The 19,230-nt window shown below is 37.6% G+C and overlaps 1 protein-coding gene across 1 annotated transcript in view; it reads left to right on the plus strand.

Annotated features, from left to right (window-relative positions):
• The first annotated feature begins 1,361 nt into the window (after positions 1-1,361).
• Positions 1,362-19,230, plus strand: part of LOC140327559 (vomeronasal type-2 receptor 26-like) — a 65,840-nt gene continuing 47,971 nt past the window's right edge. Inside the window, exons 1-6 of the mRNA XM_072406948.1 lie at positions 1,362-1,402; positions 1,949-2,240; positions 3,639-3,935; positions 4,260-4,427; positions 5,368-5,580; positions 8,696-8,832. Coding sequence (XP_072263049.1) covers positions 1,362-1,402; positions 1,949-2,240; positions 3,639-3,935; positions 4,260-4,427; positions 5,368-5,580; positions 8,696-8,832 — 1,148 coding nt within the window. The remainder of the gene's footprint in view (positions 1,403-1,948; positions 2,241-3,638; positions 3,936-4,259; positions 4,428-5,367; positions 5,581-8,695; positions 8,833-19,230) is intronic.

Raw genomic sequence — 19,230 nt, forward strand, 5'->3', positions numbered from 1 at the left:
GAGAGTGAGGGGAGAGAAGACAGAGGGAGGAAATAGAAGGAAGTTGATGGAAAAGTGAGGGTTGCCGCTATAGGGGAAAGAGGGGAGAAAGAAAAGGAGGAAATGAGAGACAGAAGACATGGAACAATAAATTAAGGACAGAGTTAGTGGGACGGGGGTTGGTTTGGAATAGAGAGACAGGGAGAGAGAGAGAAGAGTACACCAGTTCCTCACAGTATACTTCTACTATCCCATATAGAGACTAAAGATTCTCTGCTGGTCTAAAATCTATCTCTCCTCTTGCCTCCCTTAAGACTATCCTGAATATTTCTTCTCTGGGCTATGTAATTTGTTCTCCATCCTCCATCTCTCCTCTAATGAGCTACTCCAGGTCAGCCAGCAATTTTGCCCCAGTGTTTTGGGCTGCATGCTGTGCTTTGGGCTGCGTAGGTCCCACTACTTAAACAGGCCAGTGAGCTAGAATAAAGGAGGGCATAGAGAACAGGGCAGGGGTACATATGTAAACAATAGAAGGCCACCACTAATACCATTAACAGATATCAGAAAACATTTGTAGGACAATAACTAGTTAAGCTTTCAGCTTGAAACAGCCAGAGGATTTATAATATTATCCAGCTAAATAAAATAGTTTATTCTGGATGTAAAGAATGATGTCACTGTAATAGATTACCTCAAACATTTCTTCTCCAGTCTGAAATAATCTCAGATATTGTATATAAACTGCTGGAGATGATCCCCGTCCAATGCAGAGGAAACTTACAGCTGTCAGTGACTGTCCTCTGTCATGGAGGGATTTCTGATCCTCATTGTCCTTTCTGGGTTCCTGTCCATATTACAAGGACTATATCTTACTATCAACATAACAAAGGGTTCACCTGTGTGTCGCCTCACCCCTGCGTATCCTTTGATGGAATATGAGTATTACCAGAGAGGAGACGTCATTATCGGAGGGCTCTTTTCTGTATACACTTCTACTAAAATGCTTCCAGTGTTCGGGGGTGCATATGTATTACCATATCATTGCTCCCAGTAAGTACATTATCATTTTTTGGGGGGTTTAGAGGATCCCCCAATATTTTACTGATATATAGCAGCACTATATTACCCACCAGATTTCTGTCTACATTAATTCTTGTATTGATTTCTATTTATTTTTCACATTTCACACTGACAAGTTTATTTGCTTCCACTTATGTATGTCTGTCCTAACAATGATATTTTTTTCCCTTTAAGATGCAAAAAAAAGAAGTAATTTGTCAGAAATCCAGATATACCTGTGTGTCATGTGTATTCTTGCAACAGTGTATGGTAATGTGTGTGTCATATACAACACACACTGCTCAGGCAGAGATGTGATCAGGATGGTGAAGTCCTCAGGGAAGAAATGTGATGACACTGTAATGTAAAGAGCAGGAAATGTGAATTCAGCCTGTGTGTGTGTCTCTACATGGGTGGAAGCATCCAATAAATCCATCAGTTCTGCGGACATTCACTCCATATGAAGCACCAACCAATTTCCACCAATCAGAATATGTGCCGGGGGAAATAAAAAATTCACAGCCGACAGATTCACCCAATTTTGTGTTCTGTTTTCAACATTTATTTTAAATAAAATAAAGTTTATTTTTATTTTAAATAAATTCCCAAACCCAGAACATAACCATGAATATAACTTCACCTGTAACATAAACTCCCGCTCATTGATCTCTTCTATCTGCATAAAATTGCACAATTTGGAAAGAGCCCAACCACAGAACATGCTGCATGCTGTTAATGAGCCTTATGTTTCTGGCTTTGGAACATATACAAGCCAGAAAAATCCAAATTTCCTAAATTGAGCAGTACACGTGGCAGATCAGAGGCTGTCTCTCCTGCTTTTCATCATTGAAAATGATCCCTAATATTATTAATGTATAATAAATGATATGATTTTCATTTTTTTCTACAGGTTGAATGCATTAGAATATGAATTGCTGATGGCATTTTTCTTTGCCATTGATGACATTAACGAGAGCCCTGAGTTCCTTCCCAACATTACTCTGGGCTATCACTTGTTTGATACGTGTGGGTATAATATCAAAGCGATAAGTTCCGTTCTAAAGATTCTGACTGGTAATAAGAGGAGAGTTCCAAACTACTCCTGTATGGAAGGCACTGAAGTTGCTGGATTTGTGGGTGATACCACACTCCCACCGACAATTGCTGTGGCTGACATTCTGAATATGTATCAGTACACACAGGTAGATTGTCTCTTCTGAATATGTCATATATGTTATTTAGAGGCTATCAAAAGCAAATTAAATCTCCAAATGTAAGTAAAGTTAATTCTCAAAACATCTTGTTTATTTTCATTGTAAGCTCAGAAAACAGTGTGCAAAGTTATAAGTGCCTAAATGCAAAGCCAGACCCCTTCTGTAGGGAAGTCATTTGCAGTGGTCTCTCTGCAGAGGTCTCTGATACCCCGTAGAGTCAGACCTATAGCTCTTCAATCATCAATGCCCTTACTCATTTGGAGATTTCTAGTTCTGACCCAGTTCAACACCTTTGTTTTGGTTCCCTTGACATGTATCTGATTTTAACTAAACATTTATTTGTTCTTTGTAATAAAAAAACAATGATGGTATGATCACATCCAGCATATACTGTCCTTAATAACAACTCTGGGTGAGACAGTGACCATGCTAAATAACTTACCCACAGCTAAGAGTTAGGTGAGTCCACGGCTCTGCTTGTGTTGTCTGACACAGGCAGATATACAAATCCTTTGGCAGAGAAACTGCCTCCAATATGTATTTTTGGGTGTTTACATGTTTGTCTGGAGTTGAGGTTTAAGGCCCAGGTAGAAGAATGGAAGAGGAGCTTCTCAAACTAATGCAGCACCATCTCTGCGGAAGCTCATTGTAGGATAATGGGTTCTCCTATCAGGTCTAATGGGCCCTGCCACCTACAAAGGAGACTAAAGTCTATAGTCTGGACTCGAAAATATACTGGGACACCAGTGGCTTTATTAACATCCTATAGGCACAGTGGGATAAAAGTGTTATTTAAAATACTGCAGCAGGTTTTACAGTGACAAAGACAATCAAGAATAACACTGAAGAACTTCTCAGTAATACAGAACAATACTCAGATCTGTTTGTTCCATTTATAAGGAATGTTGACCCATAAAACACTGTGTGAATGGAAAATGTAGTTATATGTTAATAAAGATCATCAACAAAGTAACATCAAACTCAAATGTAGACTTCAGGTATGTACCATAATAGGTAGAATTGGCTAGTGTCAGGACATTACATGAGCACTTAGGTAACCAATAGAAAGTGACAAGGCAGGTTTTATCCTGCAATAATTAGAGTTTATTATCTGAGGGACAGTACAGCTCCAGATGGCAGTGGAAACATCCAGTTCCAAAATTCTTCTTTGTAAGAGAAGGATGGCATTAAAAATTACACGTAGAAGCAATTCAAATCATTTAAGCTTCCAATCCTCCCTTAAATAAAGACTTTGTTGCTACCTTGGCTTTGCTGCACATTCCTGGAATTGATTATTTCATGCACCTTCCATTCAATGGCCTGACAAAAAAAATGCCAACACATAAAATAATGATTGTATAAACCTCCTATATGGTGTTTTTTCAGATCAGCCATCGAGTCACTAACCTTCTCCTGAATGACAAAGAGAAGTTCCCAAACTTTTACAGCACCAACCTGAATAGTTGGGTTTGGTATGAAATGGTTATAAAGTTTCTGAAAAAGTTTAGATGGAATTGGGTTGGAATCATCACATCGATTGATGGCGTTGAAGAAGCAGAACTACAGAAGCTGACAAAAGAGATGACTCGACATGGGATCTGTATAGAATTTGTCATCCACCTGACTGACAATGAGGACACTAACAGAAAGAATGTGCAGACTATTGAAACGTCTACGACCGATGTTGTCATTTTATGTGGCCATTTTTTATATCAATATATAGTATTTTTTAAGAAATCCAAAGTTCTCAGACAAAATATGACATTAATTCTCAATCAGTTATGGGATGTTATGGAATTTCCAGAAATCAGCCTAAAGGAAGCATGTAACTGCAGCATTATACCAACACACCCTCCCTACAACATTCCTAGATTAGATACTTATATGTATAACGCCCATCCATCCAAACGGCCAACTGATCCGCTGCTGGAAGATATTTGGTTAACTCATTTTAATTGTCCTTCTTCTAATAAGTATAAAATGAATTTGCTCGGATTATATTTGCAGTTCTCTAATGTCACCTGCACCGGAACAGAGCCGCTAGCATATCGCTTCAGTAACAAAGGTGATGCAAGGTTTTATTATATCTACACCGCAGTATACTCACTGGCTTACACTTTACACAATATGAAGCTGAGCATAAATAAATCTGGAAAATATGAATTAAGAGAAAAAGTAAGTTACTATCCTGACTGTTCTGTGTCTAAAATGTATTCTGGTTAGAATAAAAGAAATATTTTGGGCAAATGGCATTTCATGAAATTGACCATTAATATTTGATCCCCAAAACAAAATCAAAACTCATCATGTAATATTATGAAATCACCAGAACAAATTGTCTTCTAATCATTAGAATGCCAGTAGTAAATTTATCAGATCCATCTCAATAAAGGGAATAAAATGTTTAGGATGTGGAAACAGGGAGCATACTGCAACAACACAGATCCCGCTCCATACCGCTGCAACAAAATGCCATTCTATACTGTTTACCCCCTACCTTCATCACATCAGCAAGATCCCCTGTGCAATCACCAGCACTACAGCAAAATACATTTCTGCATCTGCCTGGCACTTCTACAGCGATGCATATGTATGGAATATGTCCCCTACTGCACCCTTTGGTAATTCACCAGTGACCCCTTTTGTTTCCATGTTCAAGGTACCAAAATGCATTTCTGCAGCCACTGCACTGACTGATTCTCTGCAATGATTTGCCACTGCATACCACTTTTCCCAGTGCCAATTAGCTGATATGCCCTTTTGCAGTTTTGCACATTTGCCCAGTGTTCCCTATTATGCCGACCAGCACTACAAAAATGTACCTTAAGCATCCACAAGAGCTAATGTGGCCCAGTGGCCCTTACTGCTGCTATACAGACATTCATACAGAATTTACATACACTGCACTGATTCACCCTTCTGCCCTTTACCAGCAATGTAAGAAAATACTCTTCCTCATTTATTCATTCAATTAATAAGTATACTTTGCTACATATCTCAAATATCACTTTTTTACCCAAATCAGAATTATTCTAATATGAATCTTATGTGTATACTGTTAATGTCTGTGATGAATGTGAGTTAATTTATATTAATTGTATTTGTTCTCTTAAAGCTGCACAGATACATGCGCATAGTTCACTACAAGGACCTCACAGAGGAGAACATCACCAATGAGAGAGGAGAATTAACCACTACGTTTTTATTTGGAAACATAGTGAATTCTGCAAATTTGAATGGATATGTGCTAAGTTATCTGCAGAATACGATTTTGGAAGCAAACAAGATAGAAGATATTCCAGTAAAGCTCTATTGGAAACAAGACAAAGTGAGAGATTTCTATTGTTTGTGTGTGTTGTATCACATCCCAGATATATCCTAGTAATGGTTTAAAGACTGTGCCTAGGTTCTCTTGTTCCTTGCTTCACTGTAGTCTAACATTAGAGGATCTATTCTGTGATAGGAGTCAGATGCTCTGTTATTAGGCAGTGAAGGTCATTCGGAGGATCCATTAAAATATGTAATATATTCATGAAATAATGTAGACTCTAGGCCACTAATCTGAGAATTTGTTTCTCATCTTGGGGGAATATGGAGCCCTAACTCTGTAGTCATGAAGGAGAGGACTGATAAAAAATGTGTGCACTGACCTCGCAATTTTTTTTTTGGAATCTGTGAACAGCATATTATAGATAAAAATGAGATTCATCTTCATATTGATGGCAGTGGTTTTGGCATGGGGTGTCCATCAGCAATATATAGGTGTGATTTTTGGGATTTCTGATCTGTATTGACAGTATTCCTGGAGGAGGATTTTGGAATCCCACCCTTGTGGGATCACCTTTACTGGGATAAATGGAACTCTCAGACTACAGGAGAGGTGTATGAAGCACACTGAAGACAGTAGTTAAGGTTGAAACTGACCCCCAGTCAGTTTTATTAAAAGGTTGCATAAGATAAATCAAAACAAAAATAAATCCTAGCCAGTCAGGCACTAACAGATTCCTCTCTACCGGTTGGTGGCTAACCTAGCCAACTCAACACAAACGTTCCAGCACCCTTTACTCACATGTAGTACAACAATGGCTCTCACAGGCAGATTCCCTGTGCCCCAGGTCAGAGATGACTTCCTTCCTCCCCTTCCCTTCTTACCTGCTGCTCACATCTGTGCAATAATTGTTGGCCAGACAAAAACCAAACATTGGCCTGAATCAGAACACTTCTGAGTGGCATGCAAAACCCAAGTCTGGAATCCTATCAGACATGTTGCTGATAAGTTTAGAAAAAAAAATAGTTAAAAGCACATAATAAAAGTCGGAGATGAAAAGCTTTCCAGTTAGTCCAGTCTCAACATATTATTAGGCAAACTGTATGGAGCCTAGTTAATTAATTAATTAACTTCTGGAGCAAGCTGTGCTTTGATATGCAAAAAAAAAAAACAACTGCACAATTTGTCTTGGTCATTAAAGCATTAGAAGAGGTTGCAGAAGAGCTCATCCTTTAAAATCACCTACAAACTCAGCTGTGTTTAGCAAACAATTTCTGATGCAAGTTAAGCAAACCTTCCCCCTCCCGCCATGCAGCACACAAGCAGCAGGAAAGCCATGTTTGTATGTGAAGCGATATCTCTCTCTCACTTTATGATACAGATTACATGAAGTACTGTACATATGTCATGCATTATGTTATCAGGTGTCTTACTTTTTGCTTAGCTTGTTAGCCAAATCCATATATTTTAGTCTCTTAAACAGTGAAAAAAACAATTGTTAGCAGAATAATTTGTTAGCTGAGGTATCACTGTATATACAGTATATATATATATATATATATATATATATATAGATAGATAGATAGATAGATATATTTGAAATAAAGCTGCTAACAAGGAATTTATATTGGAGGTAGGGAGATCTTGAACAGGATCTTGGAGTGTTGGAGTGGGAAAGCAAAAATTTTGGCACATGGCCATCTTAAGGTGTGGTGTAAGCAAGCTAAGATGTCCAACTGTGTTCCCCGGTGTCGTAGTAGATATAGGGCCTGATTTATTAAAGCTCTCCAAGGCTGAACAGGATACACTTTCATCAGTGAACCTAGGTGACCCTGAAAACCTGGAATGGATCTGGTCCAGCACTGAAAAAATGTACTAACAAAAAGCAAATAATTTTGAAGAAATCCATTCCGTGGACAGCTATAATAAATCAGGGCCATTGGATCTAGACAATCATTACCAACCATCTTTCTCCTTGTAAAAGACACTATGGGGGTTGGGATTCCCCTCCTCATTCTGTGTGTAGAAGAGGTGACGGGGACTCATTCAGAAGGACAGCACCCAATACCTTGCTGATACTACAGCAGTAAGGACGTTTTGAAGAGTGACAGACAAAGAGAGCATTTTTGTTTTTATTGTTTGTATTTCTTCCCATTCCCCCTTTTCACAGTAGACAACAAGACTTTATAGTCTGACCTCATATAATAATTACTACTGCCAACATCCTGGTAAGACAAAGACAGATAACCAACTACATAGGTGGGACGTTTAAGGCAGTTCACATACACTCTAGATTTAAAAGAACGACAATTTTTATTATACTTCTCACAGTATTTTACTTGTTAGCCCTATTAAAATTATATATCTTGCCTATTAAAACAATGGATTCAGACTTTTGTGTGAAAATAAAGTAAAAATGTAACTTTTGTTAAAAATCAGGGTGGAGCTGAATTTGGTAATTCACATTCACTCTGCTGGGAAGATTCACCCTTTCTAATTGTACTAGGGACTATTGTAAATGCCCATTCACACTACTGTATTTTAGCAATATCCAATATGGCAACACGTTTGGAAAAAAATGTTCTGCTATACCCATGTTACATTAATGCACAGCAAATAATGTGAATAGAGAAACTGCTTATGTTTTGGATCCGAATGCCAAAACCAATACCAATCTCCCCTCCTACATGGCTGTCCTTAAATGTTGTGAAAAAAGCACTTTCATTTCTTTTAAAATGTGTTGTCATCCAAATCAATGGGGCATTGTGGGAATTTTTTTGTTGCTTACATACTTTTTGTTAATTCTCTCCTCCTGTTGTGTGCTACTTACCCAAATCTTAGATTGTAAGCTCTTCTGTCTTGGGCCATCTCCTCCTGTGCCATTGTCTGTGTCTGCTACTTGCAACCCCTTTTTAATGCAGAGCTTTCCGTAATATGTTGACACTATATAAATACTGGTTAATGTTATTATTATCATTACTATAATGATGATATAATAATGATATAATATTAATAATATTAATAATTGATTTCCTCCTTTCTAATAAGGTAGACTGTAGTTCTTACTGTGGGGAACAGTAGATTGGATGGTGCCATTTGAATGTTTTGATTTGAATGGTAATGTTACAGTCAGAAAACCATAGCAAGATTCTACCCAAATACATTTAACTTTCAGATTCCACAAGCTCGGTGCAATCACCCATGTCTTCCAGGATCAAGAAAAGTTCTAACTAGACGAAATCATGTTTGCTGTTACCAATGTGTACCATGTCCTGAAGGGGAAATCTCCAATGTAAAAGGTAAAAATACATAGTGACATTGTAAGGGTACAAAAATAAATGCATGATCCTAAATATAAAAAAAAAAAAATTCAAAAATCTAAGTAATAATACCTATGAGTATCAGAACCTAAACCCATAGATAGCCCCATTGTGTGCAGGAAAAGGGCTCTTGGGATTTGTAGTGAAGGGGAAGTAGCAACATCTAAGTCTGCCATTTGGCTCATGTATCAGAAAGATCTTTTTTGGTAAAGTGGACTTTTAAGGCAGTAAATATAGGACAATGTATATATTAAAAACAATATATACAAAAATAATTACTTGGTTAAAAGCAACATTTATTAATTACAGGCTGGAAAAAGGGCCCGCATACATTGATTTCAATTTCAATAGTCAGTGAACAATAAGGCGTACAAATGACATCGATAACCATGAATTAACACAATATCATAAAGAAGTAGTGCTCATGTACATTCCGGTGTGTTCCACAGATTAGATCTGCTTCATCAGGGAACAATGGTGTACAGTGCAAATGAGTTCATTATACACCAAGTTGAAATGGTGCAACTTAGACCTGACCAGAATACAGTACAAAAACATGGAGGGCTATCATGACCGAGCAAGTGGCGACCAGGCTCAAGCAAGAAGTCTCAAAGATTACAAATAAAAGTGCAGGGAGTAGAGAGAGACGTTTGTAATGTATTATACCAATAAAGATCTAATCCAAACAACACCAGAAGGGGACAAATGTTGGGCAATTTGCAGACTCCAGTAAATAAATGATGACTCCTGGCATAATGACTAGCTCCCTAGATGTCTGGAAGCTTGTGATAATCTGGCAACTAGAGATCTTGGAATATTGATTTTATATATATATATATATATATATATATATATATTTATATATATATATATTTAGGAATTTTGGCAATAATTGAATAATTGGGAAACTTGACAAAAGAAAGTTCTTTCTATAATATTCAATTGCATCAGTCTTAAATAGTCCCAATGTGTTTCACCTCCAAGGGCTTCTTCAGGGAGTGCAGATCTTAAAAGTCTATACAAAGACGGTTTGTATACAAGTGCAAGATATTGTAGAAACAACATTATATATCAATGTATATTTACATCTAGTTACAGTTGTCATTTATATAATAATAATATATGGCTGAATAATTCAGGTGTTTTGATAATGTCTTACATATGGATGGCTGCAACAGAGGTATGTTGGTGGTCTATGTTATGAAAGAACTTAATTATTTGAACATTTAGTGACATAATGCTTCCTAAATTAGTTGTGGTTAGTTCAGTGGGTTGAATTGTATGTTTAACAATAAATAAATATATAAAGATAATGAATGATATATGAAAAATGCTGAAACTGGACTACTTACATTTTAATGCAGAAAATAAGTGAAAGACAGGTCCCCTTATTTTCCTGGGGACATAGATAGTAACATTGAAAGGTTTTGACTATGTTTAAATAGAATGGATTAGAAAGAGGATTAACCTAAGGTTTCATATATTGGGTAGATGTAGTTCACTGAATAATAAGGTGAATAGAGAGATACATAACAATGGATGCAATGGAGCAGGCATGCTCCCATGTGTATGAGCCGATATTCCACTAAGCTAGTGGCTTCCATTTCCCTCAAGTCCCCACATCTAGAAGAAAGAATTCCTGTATATGATCATGAGAGAAGGGTTCCTAGAGCTGTAACTAAGCTTAAGAATGTACTGTAAGTAGCAAGATGCTTACACTTTTGTATGGCTTGCAAGAAGTTCCAAATACCCTCTCTGCTTTCTTCCCCATTCCCCACTGTTACACGGAGCGTTTTCACACAGAAAGAAATCCCCAGCATCCCTATAGGTGTACACAGCAGGGCTGTTGGTAAACAACAGAAAGGTGCAAGGCAGGGCTCTGCGATTGACTGGTATATAGAGATCGATGTTTAGGGCATCCCTGGTATATAGCAATGATTTACCTGGATGTGTTTACAGTAAATATGGGGTGTGTTTAGTGGGCTTGTGTGCACTATAGTATGTATTGATCTTACAATAAATGCAAATACGTCATCAGACGTTTGAGATATCTAATGAATGTACATGTTACATTGAGCTACAGATACGTAATGAACATACATGTTACAGTGCTTATTAATTGCCATATAAATTACGTACAGGTAGTAGTAAGAGAGTACATCAATAAACTTTAAAACAATATTGAAAGTGAGCTAATTATGCATTATTACATGTCTCAACAATTGTAATACAATGCAAAGTATATATTCATCTTAATGTTGATAAGAGTTATATATATCAGAAACAACATCTTATTGTTGTATTTAGCCATGTCATTATATCCTATATACTGTATAGCATGGTAACAACATATATAACCATAAATAGAGAAAAACCATAAGTAACCGTAACCAGGCATGCTCCATTGCATCCATTGGTATGTAACTCTCTATTCACCTTATTATTCAAAGAACTAAATCTATCCAATATATGAAACCTTAGGTTAATCCTGTTTCTTATCCATTCTATTTAAACATAGTCGACACCTTTCAATGGTTCTATCTACGTCCCCGGAAAGTTAAGGTGACCTGTGTTTTCTGCATTAAAATGTAAGTAGTCCAATTTAGGCTTTTATATATTTTCTTTATATATTTATTTATATTAAACATACATTTCAACCCACTGAACTATGTTATTTTGACCTTTGCACCACCCAAAACACCTGAATTATTCAACCATATATTATTATTGTATCAATGACAACTGTAATATATAGTGTATTATGTATTATGTATTATATGTAAATATATATTTATATATAATGTTGTTTCTACAATATCTTGCACTAGTATACAGACCTTAAATTCTTGGAGGCGAAACGCGTCAGAACTATTAACGACTCTTACAGTTTTAAAAATTGTAACTGAATTTGATTCAGAAGTGGATGTCTAGAATATATTTACTCCAGTCAAGCGCTGTTTAAATTAGGCTGGATACCGTATGGGCTCATCTGTACCTTTTTTGATAATTATGTATGAAAACTTTTATGTATCAATACATAATTAATGCTTTCCCCTCTTTCTTTCATCCCTCCTTCATCCTTCCCCGTCTGCCTATTTAAATTCCCATCAATATTGCATTCTGCATCTCCAGATCTCTAATGTAAGCTTCTAGAAGTACTCACATCTGTGACCCTAGAACTGTATATTGGACAAAGCTAACTTTTACAACCTTGATACGACCCCTTATAAAAATGACTATGTTGACAACATGCGGGTGCTTGTGAACACTTTCCCTAATTAGTTTACTAGGGGAATTTAAGGAAATAAAAAGAGAGGCCCAGAGCGAATGCAATAAAAATAGACTCGGGGGCTCCCTGGGAGTGTGGCAAGGCAGCCAGGTAGTTAAGGAGTTAAGAAGGTTCCAGAAGATAGAAGGAAAAAGGAGTTGATTGGCCAGGGAGCTGGATAAAGTTGGAGTGGAAAGGAGCTGATAAAGGAAGGATCAGGTTGTGGAGAAGTTCACAGGAATGTAGGGCTAGAAGCAAGATTAGGCTTCCCATGGTTTTTCCCCCCCCCCCCCCCTCCCCACAATATATAGCATTAGGGCTTAGTTGGCCGTGAGAAGCATCACTGCTGGCAATTGCAACACTGGGAAGTTGCAGTCAATGGTAGAAAAGGCTCTGCAGGGGATTCTCCAGGCCTCTGTACCCCAGTGAAGCAGGTGTCTACGCTTGCTGGGTGAAGGCCCCAAAACAATTGCTCATCAGAAAAAACAGTGCACACATTAAGTCTTTAACTCCACTTGGTTCCATTGACTTTATTGAAAAACCACAAAGATTTTCCAGCATAAGTTTCATTTTTTATACATTTATAATACAAAGCTTCTAGGCTATTAAATAAGATTCCCCTATACCTATCGATGTAATACATTTATTCCATTTAATAACTGTAAAAATAAATTCTGTGCTCTTCTCCAACAGACAGTGACATCTGCTACAAATGTCCTGATGACCTGTGGCCAGATGAGAGGAAAGTGAAATGTATTCCCAAAACATATGAATATTTGTCCTATGAAATGGATGTCATAACTCAGGCATTTTGTATTATCTCTCTATTATGCTTTGTTGTAACTGTATTTATAATGACATTATTCATTCTACAGAGGGAAATACATGGTGGCTGTGGAGGTATTCGCCATCCTGACCTCCAGTGTTGGGTTATTGGGCTGTATATTCTTCCCTAAATGTTACATAATTATCATAAAACCTGAGAAAAATACAAAAAAAATTATACTTAACAAGATCAGATTATAATTACTTCTCAATTTTTACATTTGCTTGATAGACCATAACATTTGTTGACTGGTTCTAAAAAAATGTGAATAAACTTACTATTTAGTCTATGTGATGTGACCCAAATCATTTCTGGGATTCTGGCATTTCTAAGAGATCTTATAAGCTGAAAGTATGACCAATCTCTTGTTGGGACTATCCTCTTTGACCTCCTTTCATCCATCAGACATAACAAGTTTAGTAGATAGGTAGACGACATTCAGTGGTGGTGTGTTCTGGAAATACATTGGTGAATATGGAGGTAAGGAGGTTTACTATTCCCAGATGTCCTTCATGAAGTTCAACACTGTAGGTTGCAACACTAAAACACAAACTGCCCACATTGACATCCCCCATGTATAGTAGGCTCATGTGTGTGATAGCAGAATAAAACCAAAGTGAGATTATCTGTGTACTTCCAGTCTTTAAGGGTTGCCTCAAACTCAGGCTACCGTAGGGTCTAATTATGTTTCCTGATCACCCATTTGACATATCAGTGGGAGGCATGTATTTTGTTTCACAATAACATGATCTGCAGTTTCAAAAGAAGCATGACCTGGTGGCCCAGGGAAGACAATAAAACCCAGCATTGCATGTGTAAAGCAGCTATTACAGGCACGCCCGTTTTAGGGTGAAGTATTGTAGCCAATGGCTGATGATCTGTTACCAATGTACACTTCCTTTCGTAAAGAAAATTGATGAAATCTTTTCTTGTCCACCAGTGAATAATTTCTTTCAGTGCTTGGTAGCAATCTTGAGACAAATGTCATTGTCCTTTTACTTTTATCCAGAAGAACATAGGATATAACCGCTCCCAGTCCATATGCGGATGCATTATATGCCAATGTAATTGGCCCAAAGGATTGATATGCACAAGAATATCATCTGATATGACAGGTGTCTTTATTTTTTGAAATGCCTTGTTACATTGTTCAGTCCATTCATGTATTTGTCCCTTCTGTTGTAGGGGGTTTAAAGGTTGTAGAACCAATGTCAGATTTTGGACAAAAAGAACTCTAGTCATTCCAGAAAGGATCTGAGCTGTAATACATCTTTAGGGTGCTTGGATTTTCTCCGAAGACTTGAGCAGACCATATTCATCAATAACATGTCCACAATATTGTATAGAATTTTAAAAGATTGCACACTTTTCTTTGTTAGCTGACAGACCATTTTCATTAAGCCATGCCAGAACTTTTTCTGTTTTCCAAATGCTCTGTATCATCCACATCAATCAGAATGATATCATCTAAGTAACACTGCCTATGGGGAATGTTCTGAAGAACTTGATCAATTGATCTTTACCAGGTGAAATTGCCACTTTCTTCCAGTTCCATAAGTAAGCCTGTGAGAGATCAATTTTGGTAATTTCCATCCACCGGTCAGAGAGGGGAAGATGTCTTCAATTAAAGCCAATGGATAATTCCCAGTATGCAGCACAGGGTTAATGGTGAACAGAACCATCCTGTTTTATAATAGACACAATAGATGTCCCCTATGTACTCTAGGAAATGATCCCATTTGTTTCTAGGTGATCTGTTTCAGTGTCCACTTTTTGGCAAATCCTGTATAGCACTAGATGAGTTTTATGGAATTTAGGTTGTACATTTTCCTCAAGGCATATATATTAGCTTTAATATGTTTTAGGGGTTCCGAAAACTTACTTATGATGCTTGAGGTAACACAACTTTAATTGTTAACTGATTTTTAAGTATCAGGTGATACTGAATGAAGCATCTTAACCCCCTAGCGGTAATCCCGAGTGTGACTCGGGGTGGCTTTTACATGCAAAACGTGGTAATCCCAAGTCACACTCGGGGTAACTTTAGAAGGCCCCCTTACCTTTGCCCCGTGCCCTGTGCTAAAACGGCGATCCGATGGTCTCCCTGTCATGCCGAGGCGCCGGTTTGTCGGGGGGTGTGGCCGGGCGGGAAATTTAAAAGCAGAATACTGAGTAATCTGTTTTTAAATAAGAAGTTCTGCATTGTGCTTAGCATATCTCTGGAGATGCAGATCAGCGGCAGCGTCTGTGTGAGGCAGGCGAGACATCACCACTCGCACCACCAGCGAGGATGAGTCATCTTCCTGTTTATGTGAGTGGTGATGTATTGGGGGGGTGTCTGGGAGAAAAAGTACATTTTTTAATTTTATATTTTATTTTAAGATTACATTGTTGTCTAATATTTCTTTATTTTTTCAAATTATTATTTATAATTATGAATTATATTATAATTTATGATTATAATATAATAAATAAATAAATATAATTATCATACCCGGGAGTTAATCCTAATATTACAGGCCCACAATATAAACAAAAATTTCAATTTAATTTTGTCATTACTGAGACTGCTGACCTGATATATAAGTCCATCTTAATAGGGATTCCTGATATTTGTGGTGTCAGTCAGATAACTGAGATAATCAGATCATCATCAGATTGGTCACTGCAAGCAGAGTGATACACTTAAATACTGACCAGTTCTGATACATCATGGTCAGCAACACAGTAAGGATCAAGGTCATGAATCATAGAAAACAATTATTTTGGTCCAGAAATAATTTTGCAGGCCATCCAGCATGCTGCTTGAATACGTATTCTGATTACACTTTTTGCAATAGGGCACAATGGAAGTATTTTCTGCAATTTCAATGGATCACTTAGAGGTAATGATATTTTCTGTCAGCAAAATTGTCTGTAAAGTCTACAAACATTGAAATCACATTGCTCTGCTAGTTCCCATAACAGTCTCATTCACTTGTTGGCTTCATCTGTGAAACTATAATCTTTCAGCTTTGACCAAGGCTTTGGTGACAGGTGCTCTTCCACGTTTTGTTAGATTACTTCTTTCTTAAACTGCACACCAGGCTGTAAAGCTGCACCATGTTTTTCTGAGGGTGTTAGTAACATTAGAATACTGTCCCATTCCCTCTATATAAGTACTTCAGTCTTTAATGGAGCTGGTATACTCCTCCATATATCCAATGTACTCACCATGTTTCTAGATTCTACTCAAATCTCACAAAGAAAATTACAGTTTTGTGTTTCCTTTCTTTGTTGTCCTTTTCCAAACAGATAACTTTTTCTTTCGTCATTTTGTTCCTTTTCCAAGTACGTTTTTCTCACGCAGTCTTGATGCTAGGAGTTCTGTAGCCTTAATCCCAAATCATGTGCCAAATCACTCAACTCATGCTGATCAAATCTCTTACGAACAGAGTCCTCTTCAATTTCAAAATCTTCATCATTGTTGTCACCTAGTTCATCACCATAAACATGTTTATTAAGAGCGTGTAGTGTAACGAAAACCAGCACTGGGATTTCATCTGAATGAGCCATTGAGCATATAACCGATGGTAGACTAGGATACTCTATGTTACATTTACTTTTCTTTTTATATCCTGAAGTTTTCACTATACAAAAATAACAGTCACTGCAATGATCTCCTGGCTCTCACCAAACCATAGGTAGGCCAAATGGCATCTTATCACGTGTTCCCTTTGTCCACATCTGTAAACCCATTGACACACTGTTTGCACACCTTATGATGGGCCCACGACTTATCTTAATCACCAAGTTTAACTTTGAAATATGAAATATGCCAAATAGGCTTGCGTGTTCGCCCTTTGACTGGGAATGCTTAAACTGCCATAGATTTAACAAAATGAATCAGGGTTGTTTAGGCACTTACGAAGAGAAACAGTACAGCCAGACATAATCTGAAAAAAAAGAAATATGTGTGTAAGTAAAAAAAAAAAATGTTGCTTATTCACTATGTAGAGCAGTGCACAACCTCTGACCAGACTAGCCTTTACAAATCCATGCTACAGTAATAACATTAATATAAGCAGAGAAAAACATAGTTTGGTGTCCATTACATAGTTTGGTGTCATCTGCAAACACAGAAATGGTACTTTTAATCCCAAATTCTTTATCATTTATAAAGATGTTAAACAGTAAAGGTCCCAACACTGAACCCTGGGGTACACCACTAATAACCTTAGACCTTTCAGAGTATGAATCATTAATCACTAGTCTCTGGAAGTGATCCTTAAGCCAGTTCTCTATCCATTTACAGACTGACTTTTATAAACCTACTAAACCTATCTTGTGTATTAACTATTTGTGGGGCACAGTGTCAAATGCTTTTGCAAAGACCAGGTACACTATATCAACTGCTATTCCACTGTCTACATGTTTACTTATCTTCTCGTAAGTAAATTTGTTTGGCAACTTTGTTTTTTTTTTTTAAGCCATGTTGACTATCACTTATAATATTATTTTCTAGTAGAAACACCTCTATGTGGTTCTTTATAAAACGCTCTAGGACCTTTACAAATATAGAAGTTAAATTAAACAATCTGAAGTTACTTGTTAATGACTTTGCTCCCTTTTTGAAGATAGATATATACAATGGCTTTGAAATAACTGAACTCAGCTCTTTGACGACACGTGGATGTAATCCATCAGGTCCTGTTGCTTTGTTAACCTTAATTTTATCCAAGTTTTTCTTAATCATATGAATTTTAAGCCATTGTTGATCATTTAAGGCAGTGACATTGCTATTAGCTATTTGGATATTAGCTCTGCCATTTTTCTTTGTGTTGTCCCCAGTGACCTTTCCACAGTCAACCTTTGGAGGCCTACATGCTCAGATCTGATCGTTTTGCTATTAACCCCCCTGGCATTCTATTTTTATGTCAAAAGCGTTGCATTGTTTTGCGTGGAAAGTTGCTGTTTTAGGCCTGGAGTTCTTAGTAATAACTCCCAGGTATGATAAAATTTGGAACACAAATCATACATTGTAATATAATAAATAATTATAAATAATTTTACAAATAAAATTATAAATAAAATATATATTTTTTAATTTTTTTCAAACAACGGTACAATATTAGAATGAACTTTAAGATTTATTATTTATTATTTGGATATATTTTTTACAATTTTTTTAATGTGATCAATGTTTTAAAAGCAGGTTAAAATGTAATCTGCTTTTAAATTTCCCGCCAAGCCACACCTTCCGAAGTAGTGACGTTTCACGCATCACAACGGTCAAGCCTGGTGGTGTGATGCAGAATGCGCTGAGGAGGCCGCTGGATCGAGGAGAGCAGGTAGGAGTTTTTGTTGGTCTCCGATCAGATGGGAAGGTCAATAGACCTTATCTCGTTGCTGCACACCAACTGGTACAATGGCCTGAAAAGTAAGCTATGCTCCTTTCAATTGATCTACAGAAGACATTTGACAGCCTGTCATGGTTGTATTTATTTTTGGACTTGTCAATCATGGGTTGCGCCCTGCATTTCATTAATCTTTTACTGTCACTGTATGACAAGCCAACTGGTGTGGGTGTGTCTCTCTTCATCTATGAGGCAACATATACACGCCCTCTGTTTCTACAGCTTATGGCTGGATCTCTGCTACTATTTAAAGCCACTTTCCACTACAGGAGGTTGCCTGAGCAATCTCAAGGTTTTAGCCTGTCTAAACTCATAGTGCAAAGGTGCTTCCTCTGTTTGCTTTGCTGTGTACCGGACCTTGTTTACTTTCCCTTGGACTTTGCCTGTTTGCCGCCTGACCCTGACCTCTGATTACATTTACGGATTTTTGCCTGAATGCTGCCTGACCCTGACCTAGGATTACGTTTATGAACTTTTGCCTGATTGCCACCTGACCCAGACCTCGGATCTTGTTTTTTGACTTTCTCTGATTGCCATCGCCCTCTTGGCCATGCAAGCCCCTTGGTGCTTGCACCGAGTACCCTGACCCCTCTGGTCAGCTGTCACTGACCTGGGGGGTGCTCTGGAGTGGCACCTGGCAGCTACCCTGCGGCCCAAGCCTATCCTCAGAGGGTCTAGTGAGGACTAGGTAACTGCTTAGTTATGACCCTCTGGAGCATACCCAGTCAGTGGCACAGTGGGTCCACACCCGCATGCATTATAGTTTGCTCAGGCCATGGACTCTGCTGATCCGGACCTTCCCAGTACCACTGAATTATGCTAGAAGTTGGCTCAGCAGCGTGAGAGTCAGGATCACATATTTTCCTCCCTACACAATGTGAATATGCGCCTGAATGATCC

The sequence above is a fragment of the Pyxicephalus adspersus genome, chromosome 3, assembly GCF_032062135.1.
Source record: "Pyxicephalus adspersus chromosome 3, UCB_Pads_2.0, whole genome shotgun sequence".
In the NCBI taxonomy this organism is placed as follows: Eukaryota; Metazoa; Chordata; class Amphibia; order Anura; family Pyxicephalidae; genus Pyxicephalus; species Pyxicephalus adspersus.